The sequence below is a fragment of the Pelodiscus sinensis genome, chromosome 15, assembly GCF_049634645.1.
Source record: "Pelodiscus sinensis isolate JC-2024 chromosome 15, ASM4963464v1, whole genome shotgun sequence".
In the NCBI taxonomy this organism is placed as follows: domain Eukaryota; kingdom Metazoa; phylum Chordata; order Testudines; family Trionychidae; genus Pelodiscus; species Pelodiscus sinensis.
In genome coordinates this window covers 35,308,190-35,331,364 of record NC_134725.1, presented here as the reverse complement: position 1 = coordinate 35,331,364, position 23,175 = coordinate 35,308,190, and the positions used below count along the sequence as shown (strand labels likewise).

General features: G+C 41.3%; 1 protein-coding gene across 5 annotated transcripts in view; it reads left to right on the top strand.

Annotated features, from left to right (window-relative positions):
- The window catches only part of HECTD4 (HECT domain E3 ubiquitin protein ligase 4), a 147,260-nt gene that overhangs the window by 86,494 nt on the left and 37,591 nt on the right, over positions 1–23,175 (top strand). For all 5 annotated transcript variants that reach the window (XM_075898745.1, XM_075898744.1, XM_014572912.3 and 2 more), the window contains 17 exons: positions 782–1,062; positions 1,463–1,652; positions 9,986–10,067; positions 11,174–11,376; positions 11,549–11,684; positions 13,451–13,633; positions 13,730–13,900; positions 14,298–14,467; positions 14,923–15,038; positions 17,502–17,605; positions 17,899–18,060; positions 18,159–18,307; positions 18,590–18,669; positions 18,779–18,942; positions 19,469–19,706; positions 20,173–20,309; positions 20,469–20,595. In XM_075898745.1, coding sequence (XP_075754860.1) covers positions 782–1,062; positions 1,463–1,652; positions 9,986–10,067; positions 11,174–11,376; positions 11,549–11,684; positions 13,451–13,633; positions 13,730–13,900; positions 14,298–14,467; positions 14,923–15,038; positions 17,502–17,605; positions 17,899–18,060; positions 18,159–18,307; positions 18,590–18,669; positions 18,779–18,942; positions 19,469–19,706; positions 20,173–20,309; positions 20,469–20,595 — 2,693 coding nt within the window. The remainder of the gene's footprint in view (positions 1–781; positions 1,063–1,462; positions 1,653–9,985; positions 10,068–11,173; positions 11,377–11,548; positions 11,685–13,450; positions 13,634–13,729; positions 13,901–14,297; positions 14,468–14,922; positions 15,039–17,501; positions 17,606–17,898; positions 18,061–18,158; positions 18,308–18,589; positions 18,670–18,778; positions 18,943–19,468; positions 19,707–20,172; positions 20,310–20,468; positions 20,596–23,175) is intronic.

The following is a 23,175-nucleotide window of genomic DNA, read 5'->3' as shown; positions in this document are numbered from 1 at the left end:
GGAACAACTGCAAGATTGAATATAAAAACTGCAGTTTTGCAAAGTGTTTTTGGCATCTTACAGCATATGGAATCTTTTTGTTGATGAAACGTGACATACAGCTGCAGTAATACCACTGTTAAATAACTGTTTTGTATTTGCCCGGGGCTGTGTAGTATATACTGAAATAATACAGTACTTACGTGTTACAAAAGAGATTAGTGGAACTGAATATCACAGTATTCACAGTTGTGCTTATGCTTATAAACTTTGGTGTCTAGAGAAGCTTTCTTGGATTTTTTTGAGCTGGAGGATTAATGAGACTAAATAGCAACATTTGAATTGTTTTGCTCTAAAATTTGTGATAAAATTTCAAATAACGGAACAATCTTGAAGAGCTGTTTTATGAGGGATTATGTGGGAAATAGACAAACATTTTATGGGAGTTGTGTAAGAGGCTTGAGACAGCAGAGATAAATAATGGGGTATTTCTCTTGCATTTGAAATTGATCATGACTTAATTTTTATGTAAGGGCTTTAATAATGTAATCATGTATCACTATAAAGATCCTTTTACCAGTGGCAAGAATGTCATCTTGTAGTTTTTGTGAGTTGTAATGCACTTCATCAGACTTAATCATAAGTCTTCAAGGTGCCATTGGGCTCCTGGTTGTTTTTGCTGAAACAGACTAATACAGCTACCTGTGAAACCTGTCATCATGTAGTTTATATTTGATTTCAAGAGAATAATTTAACTTTCCTGTTTTGCAGTCAGAGAGATGACTATGTTCTTTTCTTTCAGGAGTCACATAGGTAAAGCTATCCTGAGCCAGCCAGCCTGTGTGTCCAAACTTCTCTCACTGCTTTTGGACCAACGCCCCTCTCCAAAACTCGTCCTTATAATCCTCCAGCTGTGCCGTGCTGCTCTTCCTCTCATGAGTGTAGAAGACTGTGGAAATGTTGAACTGCCCCCATGGAGTTACTCTGTGCCTTCCTTGAACAGTGAACAAGATGACCCCAGTGACCCCGCCTCCAAGATTGCATCACTGCTGTTAGCAAAACTGGCAGATTATGTAGTGCCAGGTGCTTAACAGTTTCTCATGTCTAAATATTTGTTCTTATTACATGTAATAAATGTTGTATGAGCTTGAGAAATAATGCATGATTGTGTAAGAGATTAGCAAAAAGTTCACTAAGGATAAATGTCTCCTAAATGCTAGCATTCAGATGATTATCTTGCCAAAATCTTAACAGCAATATGAGTTCAAATATCTAGTATTAGACCTGTTTCTATAACACTTGTATTCTGATTGTTCAGAATAGTTCCGTTTTCTGAATAAGATGATTATTGTAGACACATGAAAGAAAGCTCAGATAAATCTAAAGGAAATGCTTTTAAAGCCAGACAAATGAGTTATGGAAACTGATTTCAAACCAGTCATTTAAAGTATCTGACTTTGTTCTTTTTCCTTTCTGCTCAAAGGTTGTCAGACAGTTCTGTCTCCAACTGCTTCTGAACCAGATATCACTCTGGCAAAAACCAGCCCCAAAAATTCCATAAAAGGAGATAAAGACCCTGGAGAAGAGAGTGAGGCAGTGGATGGCAAACTTTCTATTTTTATTCACAAACGGGAAGATCAGTCATCCCATGAAGTCCTTCAGCCCTTACTGAGGTAACTTTTATTCAGTGGATTAGAATTAACAGAGCTATTCAGGGGCTTTCATCTTTTATTTATGGACTGTGCCAGAGCAGTAAGGGTTTTGTGCTAGAAATGATCATAGCTGAGCAAAAGCAAAATGCTTCAAATTCTGTTTTCTGTTGCTGCTTGTTAAATTGTAGGATTTTTATCTAGAAGTGAGTACGTACTGGTGATACTATATAGTTTGCATAAATAGAAATGCGCAAATTAAACCACAGTTCCTCAAACGTGGTCATTGTTGTACAGGCAACATCAAATCAAAAGTCAAACTTCCATTTATATTGATAAGTTAGAGGAAGAATGTATTTGTCTTCACCTATTTGTTTTTGTGTGTTTGACAGCAATTGGTGTATAGTCAGGTTCACTGCTTTGTCGATGGTCAAATGCAATTCATGTCTAATTCAGTGAGATAGTTACCTTACCTGTGCACAAATGAAAGGGAAGCTTATGTTAATATTCTTCCCCAGGATCTGTGAGAGTGTATGAACCAGTGACAACAGGAACAAAGATGAAACTTTAGAGGCAGATGTACAAAAAGAGGTGGTAAAGGAGTTGCAGCTTGTTTTGGGTGTGTTGCTCTTGGATCCACTCAGAAACCACAGCAAGAAGCAGAAAACTCCTTTTCAATGTGATTTGAAAAGAATTAAATAGAGAACCCATTCCTTAGCATACCAGGAAAATGGCATATATTACGTTGGTGGATGTGCAGGAGAATGTACCAGTGACAGTATGGCTGATCTGGTTAGGTCCTGTGATGGTGTTGCTGGTGTATATATGTGGGCAGAGTTGGCACCGAGGTTTGTTGCAAGGATTGGTTCCTGAATTCGAGTTATTATGGTGCGGTGTGTAGTTGCTGGTGAGAATATGCTTCAGGTTGGCGGGTTGTCTGTGGGCAAGGACCGGCCTACCTCCCAAGGCCTGTGAAAGCGAGGGATCATTGTCCAGGATGGGTTGTAGATCACTAATGATGCGTTGGAGAGGTTTTAGCTGGGGACTGTAGGTGATGGCCAGTGGTGTTCTGTTGGTTTCAACACCATCACAGGACCTAACCAGATCAGCCATACTGTCACTGGTACATTCTCCTGCACATCCACCAATGTAATATATGCCATCATGTGCCAACAATGCCCCACTGCTATATACATCAGCCAAACAGGACAGTCCCTACATAAAAGAATCAATGGACACAAATCTGATATTAGGAATGGCAACATACAAAAACCTGTAGGGGAACACTTCAATCTTCCTGGACACACAATTGCAGATCTAAAAGTAGCCATCCTGCAGCAAAAAAACTTCAGGACCAGACTTCAAAGAGAAACTGCTGAGCTACAGTTCATCTTTAAGTTTGACACAATCAACTCTGGATTAAACAAAGACTGTGAATGGCTTGCTAACTACAAAAGCAGCTTCTGCTCTCTTGGAATTCACACCTCCAGATCAGCTGCTAGAAGTGGGACTCATTCTCCTTGATTGGATCCACCTGGTCATCTCCAGCCTGATCCTGGCCTGCATATTTATTCCTGCCTCTGGAAATTTCCACTACATGCATCTGACGAAGTGGGTCTTTGCCCTCGAAAGCTTATGCTCCTACACTTCAGTTAGTCTATAAGGTGCCACAGGACTCCTCATCGCTTTTGCAGATTCAGACTAACACGGCTACCCCTCTGATACTCTCAATAAAGCGCTCCATTAGCATAATTCCATTAGAATTACTGAAGTGATCTTAGTATTCAGTCATAATAACTCAGATTTTGATCTCTGTAAATCTCACGAGAGACCCCTCCAAAATAAAAGTAGGATGCTGGAGGAAGTGATGTTGGCAGTTTGTTACATGACAACCCTTACTCTGAATCACTCTTAAGCCATTGCCTTGGTATGATGCTAACAGGCAATGGTGTTACACCATTCCTGCCAGCAGTGCTATCTTTCAGATGAAATGCAAAAACAAGACTATTGGGCATTTATGGCCACTAAAGAATTGACTCATTTTTTGGGGGGGGGGGGGGGGGAGAGGCGGAGGGGAAGAGAATTAACCACAGAAGCATTGCCAAATTCCAATTCAAGTAATTACACTCTCCATACTTAAATCTCCTGCCGTTTCAGTACAGTGGTTCTCCTTCGAGTGATGTCCCCGTGGGTGCTCCACTCTGGGTGCTAGTGCATCCTCGCGCTGGAGACTTTTCCAGCAGTTTCCACCGCACCGCGCATATGCCGTGCTGTTGGAGTCTGTTAGGTGCACGCACCGTGCGGCCCCTCAGCTCCTTCTCTACCGTCCTTAGCAGCAGACGGAGCCTCTTTTCCTCTCAACCTCTGTCAAAGAAAACCATCAAAAACCCAGTTAATCCCATTAGTTACCTCAGTATCCAAATTATTTTACCCCTACCAATCCTCCGCATTCAAAAGTTTAAAAAAAAAAAATTTCTTGCAGCTTGTCACCTTTCCCCCATGACTCATGCCGGGATCTCCCGGCTTTAAAACGTGCGAGACATGCTGGGATGCTATGCCCATTTCCGACGGGCATTCTAAGTGTATAAAGTGCCTGGGGGAGTTACATCAGACACAAAAGTGCCCCCACTGCTCGAAACTCACGGCTAGACCGTGCCATGATCGAGTGAACAGACTGAAAACTCTCCTCTACGAGAAGTCGCTTCAACCACCGTCAGAGGACGCACCAGCAGTTCCAAAACTGGCCTCCCAGAGCAAGGGTATGGATAAATCTCATTCTTCTGCCCCCTCTGGCCTTATGGTATCGAAAATGAGTCTTTCTCCAGCTCATTCGCTACCATCGGTAATGATGACTGCAAGGGTCAGCACTGTGGATAGGCCCAGCATGTCTGAACGGCACCATCCAAGATGCTGGTATCGCACAAGAGAGCCCACTTGGAGCCGAAACAGAGACCATCTGCACCACCAGCACCAATGGCACGGGCTTCACCAATGGCACTGGCCACACTGGCGGGCCAACATAGAGATTGCTCGGCACCGAGACAACAGGCTCAAATGGCACCGACATCCGTGCAAAAGAAGCCCCGCACCAACATGCCTCCACCGGATCACTCAGTACTGGGGGCAACATTGGCACCGAGTAAACCGCACACCGCGACACCATCTCAAGAACGTGCGCACTATCGATCCCCAGTAAAGAGCTGCATGCCAACAGCACCGATCTAACCGGGATCCTCCATCTAGTTGGTGCACTCATGCAGATCATCAAACATCTCACGATCTCCGAGCAAGGTGGGCACGGAATCAAGGAGTAGATTTTCTTCCCAACACTTCAGTCCTGCTTACAGACCTACCTCTTGGCAGCCCAGCTCTGAGGCATACACATGGTATGCACAGCAGTATGGCTACTCACCACCGCCATATACCACTCAATGGCAGCCATGGGATCCACGCCACCATCGTGCCCCCTCTACCATCTCCAGACCACCATTGGCTTCTCCTCCAATTACCACCTTGGTAACTGAGCCCAATTCTCCTACTCACTCCAAGATACAGGACTCTCTCTCAGAAGAGGAAGACAGATCCCCTTTGCACAACTCCTCAACCTCACCCGATGAGGCAGTTATGGCTGAAACCCCGCCATCTGGCAACGACTCAAAGAAATTCCAAGACCTCTTCTATAGGGTGGTCTTGGCGCAAGAACGAGATCTACGGGAGGCACAAGAGAAGCAATACCGGCTCTTATGCACACTACAGCCTCCCACTACCTCCCGAATAGCACTCCCCATGGACAAAGCTATTATGGACCCAGCGGTTAATATCTGGCATACTCCTGCATCCATTACCCTAACTAATAAAAGGGCAGACTGCAAGTACTTCATTGCGCCAAAAACAATAGGTTTCCTCTTTACCCAACCCCTACCAAACTCATTAGTGATAGACTCCATTTGACATAAGGGAAGACAACCTAATCTTAGGACTATTCCACAAGACAGAGACCATAAAAAAGTCGACATCATGGGTTGTAAAGTCTATTCCTCTGCCACCCTGCTCCTTAGAGCAGCAAACTATATGGTAATGCTCGCGGATTACGACCATGCCAACTATTGCAAGCTGCAAGACCTAATTCAGCACTTACCAGAACACAAGAGATCAACTCTCCTTTGCATCATGGAGGAAGGCAACACCATTTCCTGTACAGCCCTACAGTGTGCAATGGACGTAGCAGTCACTGTGGCCTGTATAACCGCATCTGCCATGTACTGGACAGAATTTCAAGGTTGCAGGCATCTGGAGTCCCAAGAGATTTACAACAGAAGGTTGAAGATCTGCCCATCAGCAAGACCAACCTCTTCGCTGCTAAGACAGACGAGATATTACATTTCATGAAGGACTCCCGCACCACTCTCAGGACCCTGGGAATGTACACTCCCAGTGGCCTCTGTTTGTCAGAGGCTGGAGAAGGATGGCAGGAGACAAATCGCTTGATCATTGTTTTCAGTCCACCCTCTCTGAGGCACCTGGTGCTGGCCACTGTCGGCAGACAGGCTACTGGGCTAGATGTTTTTATGTACATTCCCCCCTTTAAGAGAACGAGGTACTCAACCTACTAGAGACCCAGGGAGCCATATAGACAACAATCCAGATACGATCTCCGCCAAAAACAAAGGCCACAACATCGCAGACCCCAACACCAGCAGACACAAAATTCCTCTATGACCCATCCACCCATAGCCAAATTGGAAAAATATGTCGAGAGCCAGAAAATCACCTCAATACCACTTGCGCCCAGTCATCCTCAGTTCAACCATCGTCTCCGAGCTTTTTTCCATCAGTGGACCCAAATCACATTAGACAAACTGGTCCTAGACTGTATCCAACATGGTTATGCCATCCCCTTCACCTCCTTGCCTCCCTCCCACCCCATCACTCTTCAGGAACCCATCTCACAAGAAGTCTCTCATCTACTACAGTTGGATGCCATAGAACAGGTACCAGCAGAATTCCATGGTCAGGGGTTTTACTTAACTAACTTCCTAACCCAGAAAAAGAGTGGAGTGTGGTGACCTATATTGTATCTAAGGACACTCAACAAATACATCGCTTACCACCGCTTCAGGATGGTAACCCTAGCAACAATTATTCCCACATTGGATCAAGGGGACTGGCTTTTGGCTCTTGACCTCCAGGATGCCTACTTGCACAACACAATCCATCCTGCATACAGATGCTTCTTCCGATTCATGGTGAGCACCCAACACTACCAGTATCGAATGCTCCCCTTTGGCCTCTCAACTGCCCCCAGGGAATTTTCCAAAACTCTGGCAGTCGTGATGGCCTCACTATGGCATCAAGGAGTCAGATATTTCCATATCTACACTACTGCCTCATAAAAGGGTCGTCCTTTCAGGAAACAAAGGCCATGATCAACACTACCATGGACTCTCTGGTCAACATCGGCTTCCATATAAACCATACAAAATGCACACTATACCCAACCCAGAAGTTAGAGTTTATAGGGGCCCTCATCCTGACATGGTAGCAGCAAAGGCTACTCTGCCTGAACGCAGATTCAATACCATACACGATCATATCACAAGTACACAATCAGCTCTGACCATGACGGTACGCGACTGCCTCAAAATCCTCGGGCATATGGCTTCTACAACATATGTCATCAAGTTGGCCAGACTCTGCATGAGGGGCCTACAGTCATGGTTGGCCATAACCTACAAGCCCTTCAGGGATCAACTTTCCAAACTAGTTACTATCCCACCATGCGTCAATTCCCTACAATGGTGAACAAACTCACAAAGCATGCTAGATGGCGTACCATTCCAGCGGCCTTCCCCCACACTTACAATGATGACCTACACATCGCTCATGGGTTGGGGAGCCCATTTAGGGACTATCACAGCTTAAGGCAAATGGTCCTTTATGGAACAAACTTTCATATCAACCTCCTCGAATTACGAGCAGTCAGATATGCATATCAACACATCCAACCTTACATAGCTCGCAGGTCCATTACTATAATGACAGACAACACCACCTGCATGTACTATATAAATTGACAGGGAGGTGCATGATCCCCATCCTTTTGCATGGAAGCCATCAAATTATGGATCTGGTGCCTGATACATCAGGTCACCCCGGTAACCTCCCACCTTCCTGGAGTATTCAACCTCACATTGGATGCGCTAAGCCGCACGTTCCACGACCAGCACGAATGGGAAATAGAGAAGCATGCATTTGATCTAGTCTTTTACCTGTGGGGCCAACCAGACATAGACCTCTTTGCCATAAGAAACAACAGGATATGTCCCCTCTGTTGCTCCAGAGCAGGGAAACACTTCCTCGGGGACACCTTTTCTATCAGGTGGGATGCTCCTCTCCTTTATGCTTTCCCTCCTTTTCCTCTTCTACACAAGGTTCTCAACAAGATCAGGACAGCTCAGGCTTGAGTTATACTAGTGGCACCAGCATAGCCCAGACAGACTTGGTATCCTTACCTTCACAACATGAAAACGGTAGATCCGTATGCCTTCCCACTCCATCATAACCTTTTATCGCAGAATCACGGGAGGAATATCCATCCAGAATGCCACAAGCTTCATCTCCACACCTGGCTCCTTCATGGCTCCAGGCTGCTGTAAACAACTGTTCAGAAACAGTGAAAGAAATACTGATCAACAGTAGAAGACAATCCACCAAGAGAACATACCTCTATAAATGGAACAGATTTTCTCACTGGTGCAAGTGCTCACATACGACAACCGTAGAATCCGACCCCCTCCCCATCCTGTTGGACTACTTTTTATGCCTGAAACAGTCAGGCCTTGCTCTTAGCATCATTAAAGTACACGCAGCTGCAATAGCAGTGTTTCATCGCACCAAACAGGGGGTTTCCTTCCTCGCAAACCCGATAACCAAGAGGTTCCTTAAGGGTCTACAGAACACTTTCCCACCCGTCCGTCCACCAGTTCCAGTCTGGGATCTGAACCAAGTACTCAAGAGCTTGACAAAACCACCCTTTGAACCACTAGCGACCTGCTCTTGGTCACATCGATCAATGAAGATGTCCTTCCTAGTTGCAATAACTTCTAGTAGGAGGGTGAGTGAGCTCGCCGCATTAATGGCTGAACCCCATACACAGTGTTCACCAAAGACAGAGTTGCACTTCGATCCCACCTGAAGTTCCTCCCCAAAATACCTTCCCCCTTCCACGTCAATGAACCCATATACTTACCTACCTTTTTCCCTAAGCTGCACGCCGATCCGGTGCATGCTGCATGGCACACTCTTGATGTCCGCAGGGCACTTGCATTTTATATTGACAGCACCAGTGCCTGGCGAGCGTAATGTTTCTGTCCTATGCAGAACGATCCAGGGGACAAGCAAACTCACCTCAGTAGATGTCAAAATGAGTCTTCTCCTGTGTTCATACATGCTATACACTCTGATAAAACTTACTTGAAACCATCACAGCACATTCCACCAGGGCGATGTCTTCCACAACAGCCTTTCTCAGCAATGTTCCTCTCCAGGACATTTGTAATACTGCCACCTGGTCATCTGGCTATACATTCGCACATTATGCTCTCTCCTCTTCAATCGCATCTTTCAGGGCAGTGGGACAAGCAGTACCATCCGTAGTGACTAACACGGGGCTCCAAACCCACCTCCACAGGCTGACAACTGCTGTGTAGTCACCCAGAGTGGAGCACCTACGTGGACACCACTCGAAGGAGAGGAAAGAGTTACTCACTTTGTGCAGTAATGGTAGTTCTTCGAGATTTGTGTTCCCGTGGGTGCTCCACTACTTTCCCTCCTTCCCCTGCTTTGGAGCCCCATGCTCTAATGAGTAGACAAGGAATGGAGGGGCCATGTGCATGTCTAACAGACTTCAACGGCACAAGGGGGCACCACAGTGCATGTACGGTGCGGTAGAAGCTGCTGGAAAAGTCTCTGGTCCCCAGTGCAAGGATGCACCAGCACCCAGAGTGTAGCACCCAGAGGGCCACACCTCTCGAAGAACTACCGTTACTGCACAAGGTGAATAACTCTTTCTTAACTTCTCATCATGTGTCCTCAGCTCTTTAAAATTGTGGTGATGTTAAGCAGTTCTGCTGCAAAGAAGTCTTTACAGAGCTGGTTTTGTTTTTTAAGTTTTTCCTGTAACAGATTAATTTGGCTACCTCCTGAAGCTTTTGAAAGAGCTGGTTGAGTTATTCATGTAAATAAAGGTTATAGAATACTCTGAGAGTCTTTAGGATGAAACAAAAATATGGAGTGTTTAGTTCACTAATTTTACATAATACAAACACATTCAATATGTTTTATTCTTACAATTGTAGTAGTTCAGAAGGTCGACCATTCCGACTTGGTACTGGAGCGAATATGGAGAAAGTAGTGAAGATGGATCGGGACATGACTAAAGTAAGGAAATAATAAAGATAATTATTTAACATCTTAGAAGTCATTAGACATTCACAAGTCTCACTATCCCACTGTTCTTAAGCCTTCTGTAAAATAACCCAAAAACTAAATTTAATCCTCTTCAACATAGATAAAGTTTTGTCTAATTGATATTTACGTTAAACTGGTGAAATTCAGGGACACCTGTTCATAAACCTCAGCATTCTAACAATGTTAATGGCAGATATGTGTAAATTCTTGAAAAAGAGGTGTTATATGTTGCTTCAAAAATATTTCTGCTAATGCTTTCTCAGGGTATGTCTACACTGCAGGATGTTTCTGGAAAAATGGCCGTTTTTCCTGAAAAACTACACTTACGTCCACACTGCTATTGCATTTTTTCGAGAGAAAATTGAAAGAATGGTGGGTTTTTTCTGACAGTGGTAAACCTCTTTCTACGAGGAAGAAGCCTTTTTCCGAAAAAAGCTTTTTTGGAAAAAGGCATGTGTGGACACAGAAGAGAGTATTTTTACGAAAGAAGAGGCCTCCAGGAAAAAGCAAAGGTGCCCTGGTGGCCACTCTATCCCCAATAATCACAACTGAAATACGAGATAGTGTCCAGTCAATGTGGATACCCTCTTTTGAAAAAGCATATCATTTTTTCGTTGCACTTTTGCTGTGTAGACACTCTCTTTTGAAACAGTTTTTCCAGAAGATCATTTCCAGAAAAGCTTGTTCCGAAAGAAGCTTGCAGTCTAGATGTGATTTTAAATTCATGTTCATGGGTATGTGCCTCAGAAGTACTCATGAATTTTTTGATCAGAGAACAGTTATATGGTGTTGTTTCTATCTGACCAACTAAACTAATAGCATTAAATTTATTCCTTGATTAATTCATTGATTTAAAAATATTGAAATAAAACAAAAAACTATCCCGTGTGAATAATGAATACAGTTTAAGGAAGTATTGATTTCTTTGTGATTATACCACAAGTGGAGGGGTTAGGGCCGGACTAAAATTTATCAGGTAAATTATTCCTTTAGTTATGGCTGCTTTTGGGGGTGATTTGACCTGAAGAGAGCTAATTAAACAGTCACTCTGAATATTGTCCATATTTCTTTCTCAGAGTGGCTGCTGTGAGGTTATTACAGAAGAGGCTGCTGCAGCTCTTCGGAAAGCTACCAAGTGGGCACAGTCTGGCCTAATTGTCAGTGTCGGGCCACCTGTTGAAGCTAACAGTCCAGAAACCACTAGTGGGCTGTCAACTGGTGACAAAAAGAAAACGGCTCAAACCTCCATTTGCCGGGAGAGGAATTCTGAACTTGCTAGGTAGAATGTCACTATGGAATCTTCAAAGTAACATGAATGTCTTTGTAGGAATGAAGAGTAACCATCAATGCCCTGCTCTTGCATCACATGTTTTGGGCAGTGGTAACAAGTGAAACATCTCTTTCTATCCTGTTTTGAATTATTGGGCAAGTGATATTTTTCTTCTCTACAGAACGGATCCTGTACGTCCATTTATCAGTGGACATGTAGCAAACAGTATGGCAGCGGAGGTGATTGCTCTGCTTCATAGCTTATTGATGGCACCAGAATCAAATGCAGCTCAAATATGGACGACAACCGCTGAAAAAGTAAGCAAGGCAGGATTAGATATCTAAATCTATGAAGTACATTCAAATATATCCAGTGCAGGACAGCTTCTCACTGTTGGCATCAGTTCCTTTATCTCCTGCTTCCTCATTTAAAATATATTTTAAAATTGTCACTGTCCAAATAGATATTATCTCTCCTAATAGCTCAGCTTGGGTCCATATGCAATATCAGAGAAAGAAGGTCGGGGGAGGCAGAAATTGTCAAAAAAAAAAATCTGGAAACAAGGGACAGACTGCTGATAAATGGCAATGTTACATTTTTTTATACTTCATAAGACTGTTTATTCTGGCAGTCATCATGGCTTGACAAACCAATTCTCTCTCACCTGGACCCCTAAAGGGTCAAAATAGTGTCTGGAGGACAAAGTCTTTATTTCCAGATCCCTTGCCATACATTGTGGGTGCTCAGGCTATGTGCTGGAGAGAGGATTTTGGCGAGGAGGCATGACGTATCACTGCACTTCTAACAGTTATGTGGGATTAGTGTTGTACCAAATAAAAGCAAGCAGGATCTTATGAGGGGGATAAGGCAAAAAGCCACATTTATTGTAAAGATAATAATAAAAAATAAAGAAAAGATAGAAGCAAACAACGTTGTTTAACTACTTATTCCTAACACTACTTAACCCTTATACACTTATATATATATATATATAAACCATTCATTCATACATCCATTCATTCAAGTTCTGTGTATAGTTACCAGCCTGGAAGTTGCTTGTGACAGAATACTGGCCAGGTATTCTGTACACAAGTGATGGTAGTGGGGAGCGAAGTCCTGATCAGATGCGCATCTGAAGCTCCTGGTGGGCTGGCAGCAGAACCTTGGACTCTGATTCCATAGTTTTTTAGTCCAGTTCTTATAGGAATTTCTTCCTATGCCAGTCTATGGAAATTGCTGTATCATGCTGATGTCTCCAGGGTGGCTGCCAGGTGCTCATCAGTGATCTCATCGGGTGGACCTCCAGTTTCTCCACTTGACACCTTTTGGTTGCACTGGCACCTGACGCCTTCTTCAGCCCTTTGTTGCTGTATTCTCAGGCTGGCACCTCTCAGAGCCATTCATTCATCATCCAAGCACTCTCTCATACATTCATACAGTATTTTGTATAATAATAAAAGTTGTAGTTACAGAAAGTTTCTGGGTGGTATTGCTTAAAACATTCTCTGACTGCTAAGTAAAGTTAACAATGCCCTTAGACAATTACAGGGCTTGGCTCCCATAGCAGAGTTAGTGGCTTGACAATGCATTGTTACAATGTATCTCTGCAATGTCAATTTCAAGCAGCCCCTTGCACAAGCTTGAGCATGCCCTGGAGCACAGAGGGGGGGGGGGGCTGTTTCTGGTTACATAGGATTATATTCTTAACAGTTAGGATTATATTTTTAACAGTTCTAAGTTACATGACCTAATATATTATATTCTAAAGGGGCAATAATAATCATAAATCTAAACATTTAACAATCTTAACAAATAATAATAAGAAGAATTAATAATAAATCTAAACACTTTAAGTTGTGGGGAACAAATTATGGGGGGTCACTTCCATTTGGGGAATCATTTTCAATACATTAATATGTTATCCCTACATTAGCAATGGAATCTGGCTTTCTTATTCACTGATCAAGAACCTTAAAGTATCAGAAAATACTTCTCCTTAAAAATTAGCATAGCTCCTTGGGTGTATTTTGAAAAAAAATTCACCAACACTTTGCTGACCAGTATTTCTGCTTTGAATATTTAGGTTCTGTCTCGGGCTCTGATGTACATTCCGCAACTTGGGAAATATGCAGAGAGTATCTTGGAAAATGGGAGCAGCAGTGGCAGGAAGCTTGCTAAACTTCAAAGAATTGCTCGACAAGCGGTGGCTGCCCTATGTGCTCTTGGTGGCTTTAAAGAGACAATTAAAATAGGTTCTGAAGTGCAGGTAATTAACTTCTTTTCCTTTTATACTTCAAATGCTTTGTGGTTCTGTTGATCATTTCACGGTTTTTAAGTTGTACTTCCTTGTTCATTTTTGTAGGTTTTGGGTAGAGGAATAGCAGGAAGTATTGGAGTGGTGGCTTCCATTAATGAACAGGAAGGTATAGCAACTGTCAGATTTCCACCTGCCAGTATAGACTGTAGAAAGACCTCACAAGCATCAGACATATTAACTATTCCATTATCTAGGCTCTGTGTTCCAAGATCTGAGGTAAGGTCATTTTAAAATCCAATATGAAGTGTAATGATAATGTACTCTAATTATACAGTGATTTGAAAAAACAATAGCAATCTGTCTGCAGCATGTAAAAAGCCTGATTTGTGTTTGGTTAAAGATGACTTGTAATGTTTATGTCATGGTGTAAACATTTCATAAAATTTTTTATATGTAAGTCCTCTTCCAAATAACATGGTATTCATCCTTCAGTATTTAAGGTTATTCCGTAACGCATTGTGTTACCTTTTCTTTTTGGCTTGTAATTTTTGTCTGGTGCTGTTTTTGTGATAGTACAAAATGAGAATTAACTCCAGGTGATGAAACACCCTCATTTCTTAGAAACTAACTACTTGAATTTAACTTTTTACCGTACCCCCACCACCATCATCAGGCATTGCCTCTTCATAAACTGTCCATTACTGAGAAGGTAGTACAGGCAGTCCAGTCCATGTTGCTCCCTCAGGAGGGAAGTCTATCTATTCATACCTCACTTCCTGCAACAGGAGATGGCTCAACTCCAGTAATGGCAGTGGTCCGGCTCCTTGGTGAAATAAGAACAAGGTGAGTTTTTGTTCATTATTTATAAAGAGCTCTTAAGCGTACAAGGTGCTGTACAAAATGTAAATGTTCCAGCCAACTGAGGTCATCTTGAGGCTTATTTTTCTTGTGTAAATATTGGCATCTTGCTACATGGAAAAACTATGTTGAATAAAGAATCGTATTAGTTTACAAAAGGAAATAGTGTACTGACTTTGTTACAATGGCCTAACTGCTAATAAGGAGCCCAGAGCCAGGAGTGGATTTGGCAGCCCTTTGAACTGGGTGTTTTATTATCATGAAGTTGGTCGAGCCATTTCTGCAGCACTCTCAAAGAGCAACTAAACAAACAGAAGTAGACAAGAATGCACATTTTGTTGAGGCTAGTCCTGAAGTTATCATCACAACTATTGTCATCAAGTTCACCATATAATGTACATTTTTGTAATGTTTTTTATGTGTATATGTTTTACATTAAGAGCATGCCTGGTGATGGCCCAGCTATTAGAAGACAGTTTGTTTTGTGAAGAATTCATAGAACAGTGTCCAGCTGCTGTAGAAGTTCTTAACTTGGTGGCGCAAGAGTGTAGTCCTGGTATGTGTTTAACATGTGCATACAGTTATTTCTCCATAGTTTTTTATGAGTGTAAGCTGCTGTTTTTCTCTTTTTTTTATTCATTCTTTAGTGTAACAGTGTACTTCTTGCCTATTTTAAAGATCATTCTAATGTTTTCCCCTTATTGTAAATCTCCTGATTTCCTCCTCTGTTTATGGGTGGGCACTTGGACCCAGTAGCAGTTTTAGGGTGAAGGACAGATTATAGGATTCAGCCAGAATTTCTAAATGGAGGGGGAAACTGAAAAAAAGGAAGCTGTTAGGCTGTAGCAAACAGCACTCTGATACGCCTTCAGTCTGAAATTAGATGTGCGTAACTTATTCCTTTGCCATAAATTATCTTCATGAATACACTGGGTTGTAAACTTGGTAACTCTGCAGCTTATTGGTTCAAAATTAATTTTCAGCATATCTTTATTATATTAATATTTGCCGATCAGATATTACAAGTTAAATGAAAACAAAACTAAAGTTTATATAAATAGGATTTTATTTTTTATTTTATCCATGCTCTTCAACTCTGGCTTGCTGGTAACTGTGGATCAGCCTGTGATAAGTTACATTGTTTTGTAGTAAATTTTTATGTGATATTTACTCCTGACAAATTTTAGTTCCAGGGGAACAGACAAGGCTGATTTGGTGGTGTACATTTCCAAATAGTTTTTTACAATGTGGTGGTGTGAATCAGACAGTCTTTTCTGATCATTGAAATGTCTTACTGAAATTTCAGGGAGATTATCAGTCACCTCTGTTGTTGATTTCCGCCTTTCTTGTAGGCCTTTTCTTGCTTTATTGTAGTTGAATCTCTCCTTATATAAAAAAAAGTTTTTCCTGCTGGGCAACAGAATGACATCATCATGCTCTCAGGTTCTCTGCTAAACAATAGAAAAACAATTGAAGTTTATTAAATATTTGTGGATTTTTTTCTACATTTTCAAATACATTGATTTCAATTACTACAAAGTACACAGTGCTTACTTTATACTATTTTTATTACAAATATTTGCACTGTAAAAAGATAAGCTCAAGAAATAGTATTTTCTGTTAATCTCATACAAGTACTGTAGTGCAATCTCCTTATTGTGAAAATCGAACTCACAAAAATAGATTGTTTTACATAAATGCTCTTAAGAACAAAACAATGTAGAACATTAGCATCTACAAGTCCACAAAGTCCTACTTCTTATTCAACCAAATCAAGACTTGATTTTTTAGACAGTTCGGAACGTCTCTGTCTTGGTGCCCCAAATCACTAGATCAGGATGGGCAATAATTTTTAAAAGGGGGCCACTTCTCAATTTTCCAAAGTGGCCCTGGGCTGCCCTGAAAGAGGCAGGACCTTGGGCGGAAGGGGCAAGGCCAAGAGACTTCTCATGCTGATTGGCTTGGTGGTGGGGGAGTATGTGAAGTCTTTCCCTTGCCCTGGTATCTAGAGAGAATTGACAAGTGTTTTAAAACAGCTGGCAGGTCTCTCTGGGTGCCGCTACAGGATGAGACTAAGTGCACTTCTCCCACCCCCAGGCCAATCTCTCATCTTCTGCCCCTGTCCAATCAGGGGTGCCTAGCAGCTAGAGAGAACCACCATCAGTTTTAAAACAGCCAGCAGTTCCCTCTGATGCCACACAGCCCGGGGGATGGGGGAGGGAGAGGAGACTTGGCATATTCTCCCGTCCATAGGTCTCTTGTTGGCCTGGAGGTGGGGGAGCAGCAGGGTGGCCAAAGGCTGGAGGCTCCTTTGCCCTCCCCTGCACTAGATATTTATGAACAATGCAGTCCTGTGCTTCATTTTAATAGCAGTCCAGTGGTCATTTTATTCCAATGGCTAATCTATAACTTCTAAGGTTCCCTTACCCAAAAGTATCCTATAAGTTTCAGTACACTGAAGAATCTTGATTACCTAATAGCAAATAGTATGGTTTCGTTTGTCTTAATCAGTTTTCTTTGAAGCTGTACAAGCTAATTGATTTTTATTTTAAATAAATTTTAACAGAAGCATGCACATGCTGAATAGTGATGGAGGAGTGTAGATATGAGGATGTCTTTCTAGAGTGTGGATGTTAGGTGCTGTGTAAGTGCCTCTTTACTATTCACCCCAAGTAAAGATGGAGTGACAGCCTTGATGCAGATCAACTGTTTTGGTCACTTAGAATGCAATTTCTCTGTTACTTGGAAATAATTTCAGAGTTATTTATTGGTCTTGTAATTCCTCTCATATATGACACTTTCATGGAAATATAAGCCTTTCTCAGGCATACTTCTAATGTTTGTCTCAATCTGGGTTTGTTTTTATGGAGGGGGGAAGAAGTGAGTGGAAAGAATAATTTCTGAATTTGACCTGCTTGCCACATTTATTGGTTCTTAATAGAGGTGTAATCTTTAGATCTCAAATGACTGTCTCCAGCTAAGCTGATCAATTATATGAGTTTGGTGTGTTTTGTTACAGGGGAGAGGCTTCTTGTTGTAGAAGTGCAATGTGAAAGGCTAAGAATGTTGTATCGAGATTGTGCTCGTCCTCCACCTCCCCCACTTCAGGCAGACAGAAGACAGGTAAACAAACATCAACGAAGTGCTGCTTTTCTGGTGTTTTCTCTAATACATTCATTTTCTGATAAGGTGATCTGAGAATGACTGGAGTCAAACCATTACAGGGTTTTAAAGAAAAAAGAAAAATTCATCACACTTAAACACGCTTGAATACAATATATTAGTTATTTATTTTATATTCTGTGTCAAGTATGCATTCTATAGTAGATTTTGGTCATTGGATTTCAGTAGAATGAAATCTAGCTTGTGACCTCAAATGCAGTCAGATTAAAACATTCTTTATAACTGTTTCACAGCCCAAGGAGATAACCTGGAGCCCTTCTAGAGTGTTTCCACCTGTACGAGCATGCATGTTCTCATCACATCTCACAGCTGTGACTTTTCTGGCTGACCCTAGTGCAGGTGGGGGACTGCCCCGTGGCACGTTTATCTACGCCACCTCCCCAGTTCCAGTTCAGGTAAGTAATCACAGTGATGGAGCAATTTCTGTGGTATTTTGCCTTCATTTTTTTTTTTTTAAAGATTACCAACAAGTTTTCTGCATGACTTTTTGTAGGCACCATCATTTTACTGGGAGATTGAAATAGTTTCCTATGGAGATACAGATGATGACACTGGTCCGATTGTTTCATTTGGGTTTGCTACTGAAGCAGAAAAACGGGATGGGGCCTGGACAAATCCTGTTGGCACATGTCTCTTTCACAAGTACGTTGCAAACATGTTCATTAAAAATGCCAAGCCTATTGCCCTCCCTAAACAAAAATAAGTTCCTCTGAAGGGGTACCATGCTTGCTTTTTGTTCCTGATTAGTGCTGAACACATCTGAGTGCTCAACCAGTAATTTCAGTGAAGGGGTTAAAGTTTTGAAAATGAGAGTTTCATTTGCACTTTAGTGGTGTCTGGCAATGATGGCCATTTACAATGATGTTTTACACAAGAGGGCTGCTTTTTTATATTTAAATTTCTTCTTCACATTTTATTTTTTAGTAATGGACGAGCTGTGCATTACAATGGCTCTAGCTTGCTGCAGTGGAAGAGTGTCCGGTTGGATGTAACCCTTTCTCCTGGTATGTCAGAATTCTGCTTAGTTATTTAGCTGAAAGAGCCTAATGCCTCTTCAATATAAACAAGGTGATGGATGAAAAAAGAATTTTCTCCTGTTTTATTTTCCTCTAGGGGATATAGCAGGGATTGGCTGGGAGAGATCAGAAGGCACTCCTCCCCCCCCAGGGCAGCCAGGTAAAGGAAGAGTGTACTTCACCTATTGTGGACAGCGACTTGGGCCCTACCTGGAGGATGTCTCTGGCGGAATGTGGCCAGTGGTTCACATTCAGAAAAAGGCAGGTTTAACAATCAAACACCTACTTTGGGATGTATTTGACTTTTATCATCAATAGTCAGCATTTCTGTGTGGAAATCATGAAAATATTTTTAATATTCTTTTCACCATTATTTATTCATTTGGGTTAAAACTTGTATTCTCTTGCTAATGTGCATATTCATTTATCATAAATGCCAGCCATTCTCACCCATCATGATGATAGGGAGACTGAGTTGATCTTTATATATTAGTGGACCTTACTTGACTTTAGTCTTAGCAGTGACCTTGCTGCAAATTGCACTTGTCCAAATGTATCTGGAAAGTACCAGCTTGAATAATTAAAGCTCAAAAGTTGGATTGAGCAGTGTTGTACTTTTTAATTGTGTACTCTCACACTTATTTATTTAAACTTTGTGGTCAATAATGCAAGGAAACTTGTGTCACTAGAGACTATGGTCATAACCAGCAGGAAGCTCATCACTGCGTGTGGCCAAAGTTCGGAATAGTACTTCATATCAATACCTTTATTTGAATTTTTGTTACAGAATACAAAAGTCCGTGCAAACTTTGGATCTCGACAGTTTGCTTACGCTGAGGGACAAGCTCACAGGAATGCTGCTGATCTGTGCATTGACCTAGCTGAAGAAATAAGTGCCAACTTTGAAGCATTGCCTTTCGCCATGGCTTCTGATAGTGATAACGATGCTGGTACCAGCACGGCTTCTGATCCTGGAACCCATGGGCCTCCTTGTAGAATAGCTGCTGTTGCCACAGCTCAGCAACGTAAAGTGATCATTACTAACATTTAAATAGCATGCTCAGTTTATTTGAGTAAAATGGTCTAAATCCAATTAAATGTTTTCTGATTTGAAATTCTCAGGACTCTGCCCAGATACAATACAATAATAATTAAAGAAGCACAATAGACATCGGCAGAAAAATGCTCACTTCGTTTTTGACAATGCAGTTGGAAAAAATCAGTCATCTTTGTGTTGCATTATATGGAATAAAGCATTCAAAGTGTTCCGAGTTAAAGTAATCATAATGAAAAAATATTTCATTAGTGTTCTGACTGTCCAGAGATGCCTCACTTCGTTGAGTTCATCCAATTTTCTACACAATGTCAAAATGCGTTAAATAACTTCCCCCAAGTGATTGGAAAGAGACCACAGAATGCAACCTATCTGAAGAACTTCATGAAATATTTTTGTAGGTCTCTAATTCATTATTTCAATTTGGTTGGTTGCAGAATATGACAGCGACACTTCTTGTCATTATAAAATGGAACTCAGCTATGAAAACTTCTTCACATCAGGCCCAGATCCACATCCCCCTGCGATTGCAGATGATGAAAGTGATGATGATGATGACGATGACATTCCCCGGGTAAGGAGGAAGGGACACCTCAAATGTTACAGAGCTACTCTCAAACTATTAATCTTGTGTTTTAAAAAAAGTGCTTTGAACTGATTTTTGTTCTTAGAGAAACCAGAGTTTCCACTAATTCTCATGTTCTAAATGCCTAAATTTGACTTCTCTTCCCAGGAGGATCATTATGCCCTCTTGGTTAAAGCCTGGGAAACTAAAGTTTTCCCTACAATTAGAAGACGGTTCCGCAATGAAGCTGAGAGGAAGTCTGGTTTGGACCAAATTAAAGGGGCTTTACAGCTAGGTATGACTATCAAATATTTATTTCTATGGTCATAATTGTATGTGGCAGATAACAAGTGCAGGAATGAAACTGTGAGCGTTAGATCAGTCTAGCAGTCCCTTGTTGCACCTACTAGAGTCAAGGCTGTAAAACAGTTTGGGGATGGTAAAAAGCATTTAATTTGGTAGCCATGTAGCTGCTAAAAATCTTAAGTGGTTGCATGTTACATTTAGCTATGTTTTAGACTTCAGAGCTTGCACCAAAGCCTCTCCAGGAGCAGAGCAGGTAGCTCTTTCCTGCTCCTGAGGAGGCAGCATTTTGCTGCCCTGCTGCAGTAAGCTGCTTGCCAGCTGACTTTAAATGATAAGCATCAGCTAATCGATTAAATAGTCAGTTAAATTCTAACATCCCTAGTTTTAGTCTTCTATTTTTCATACACTCGTAACTTACAGAAACATTCTTTTGGGCAAATATTTTCCACGCTTGGTTTTGGCTCAAAAATAGGATATTTTGTGCAGGGTCCAGATTTGTGCAAAGTTTCTTCAAAATCTTTTCTTTTTATAGGTTATGAGTTAGGAGTATGAGAATATGTAGTAGTTAGGATTTTATAAAACAATTTTAGACATAGCTACATCAATACTGACTGAATTATGAAACCTGTGGGGAAGTATTTTTAGAAAGAAGAAAGATTATAGATTGAAATATTGGTTGAGAAACTTTTAGCAAGTTGTGTAAGAAATAGGGGCTGATGGGGCAACCTATAAGAAGGATTATGTGTAAGTGCCACATTGAAATCTTCTCCCCCCACACACAAAAAAGTATTACATTATTTAAGGGGTGCTCAGCATTTTTTGTTATATTCTGCTGTATTCAACAGTCACTACTTTTATTTGAAACAAAGTTCTATATTTTTCATTCCAAAGATCAATTACAACAGAAAGATACAGACTGCTGCCTTATTAACTGATTATTGGCAGGCAAGGATGGGAACTTGAGTGCTTAATTTGGCTCATTTTAAAACTAAAATGAATGATATTGTTGGAACCTTAATTTCTCTATTTCAAGATACAAACGTTTAACTGTATAATCTTGTATTAATCACAGATTTTTGCATGTACTTTCCTATAAAAGATCTTTTAATCAAAGTCACTTGGCTAAGGGTCTTGACAAAATGCTACATAGTGCCCAGAAACTCCTGGTGGTATGTTTGTTTTTGATACTTGATTTTGCTAACTATTCAGGAGCTATTGATAAAGTACATGGCTACAATCTCTAACAGGCATATGAGGATTCATTTTATTTTCATGGCTGACAACTTTAGGATTTTTTCCTAAGTTGTGTCTTCTTTTATGTTGGTAAACTAGTGATTTGGACAAGGTGGAATGCTTCAGAGACTTTCATTTCCATTCTGTCCACGTTTGACAGCTCAATCTCACATGCATTTGCTTGTTCAGCAAGAGAGTCAACAGCCTTCTCTTATATCTTATATAGGGGGACTAATCGGCCTAAATATTCAGTGACAAATGTGCTTGTAAATAAAACAACTTTCTCCTGTTTTGCTTTAGACGTCTTTTCTTTTTCATAGACACTCTTAGGTTAATTGCTCTTAATTGGTCAATATTTATATAGCAGCTAGCTTGCTAGGGCTGAATGTGTCTTTTTCCTGGTGTCACTTGAGACTGAGTTTCCTAGTCACTGCTTCATGTAGATTACAATAAAACATTCCTTTAAAAAAAGTCATGAACAATGCAGTTGAATAGTAGATAAACATTTCAGTTCTGATGAAACCAAAACAATCTCCTATGCAATGTTTTTTTTCCTTGAAATGCTTTTTCTTAGCTTGTTTTGTGATTATTCTAATAATTAATCTCAGTTTAATGTACCCTGGTAGTGGAGGTTGATGTCACTAATGCAGAGTGTATTAGCTCATTGGTAGGAAAGCATCACTTCAAATCAGTCTGATAGAATTTAAATAATCAGTAAAATCTCATGTACTGTGATGCTGAAGAGTAGAGCTCCTGCCACTTCTGTTTCCCTTTCCTCTTGTCTTTTACTCTGTGGCCCTCGATATACCAAATCCTGCATTTCCAGAGATGGAAACTGTTCAGGCATTAGAACAGAGTACAAAAACTTGAAGGCAAGAATACTAAAGCTCTGAGGAGATGAGGTTGCAAAAGGAACTGGGACTTTTGTATGTTATTCCCTTTTAAGTGAGTGTAATTAGAATTGAAATTGCCAAGGAAGGTTAGCTTTACGACTTAATCCTAATGGAGCCAGGCAGTTCTTGTTTTGATTCCAATGGTAGTTCTCTATTTAACTCTCTCTCTAATTCTGGTATCGCTTAGAACAGAGGTTCTCAAATTTTTTTGCATAGTGACCCCTTTCTGACAACCAAATTTACTATACAACCCCAGGAGAGGGGACCAAATCCTGAGCTCAGTCAACCCCTGCTATCTTGGATGAGTGGGGGGGTAAGCCCAAGACCTTCAGCTCTAGAAAGGGGGCTTTAAACTGGAGTCTTACCACCCTGGGCAGAAGGTCTTGGGCTTCAGTTTCAACCCTGGGCAGAGGGGATCCTGGCCAGGACCCAGTAAGTCTGAT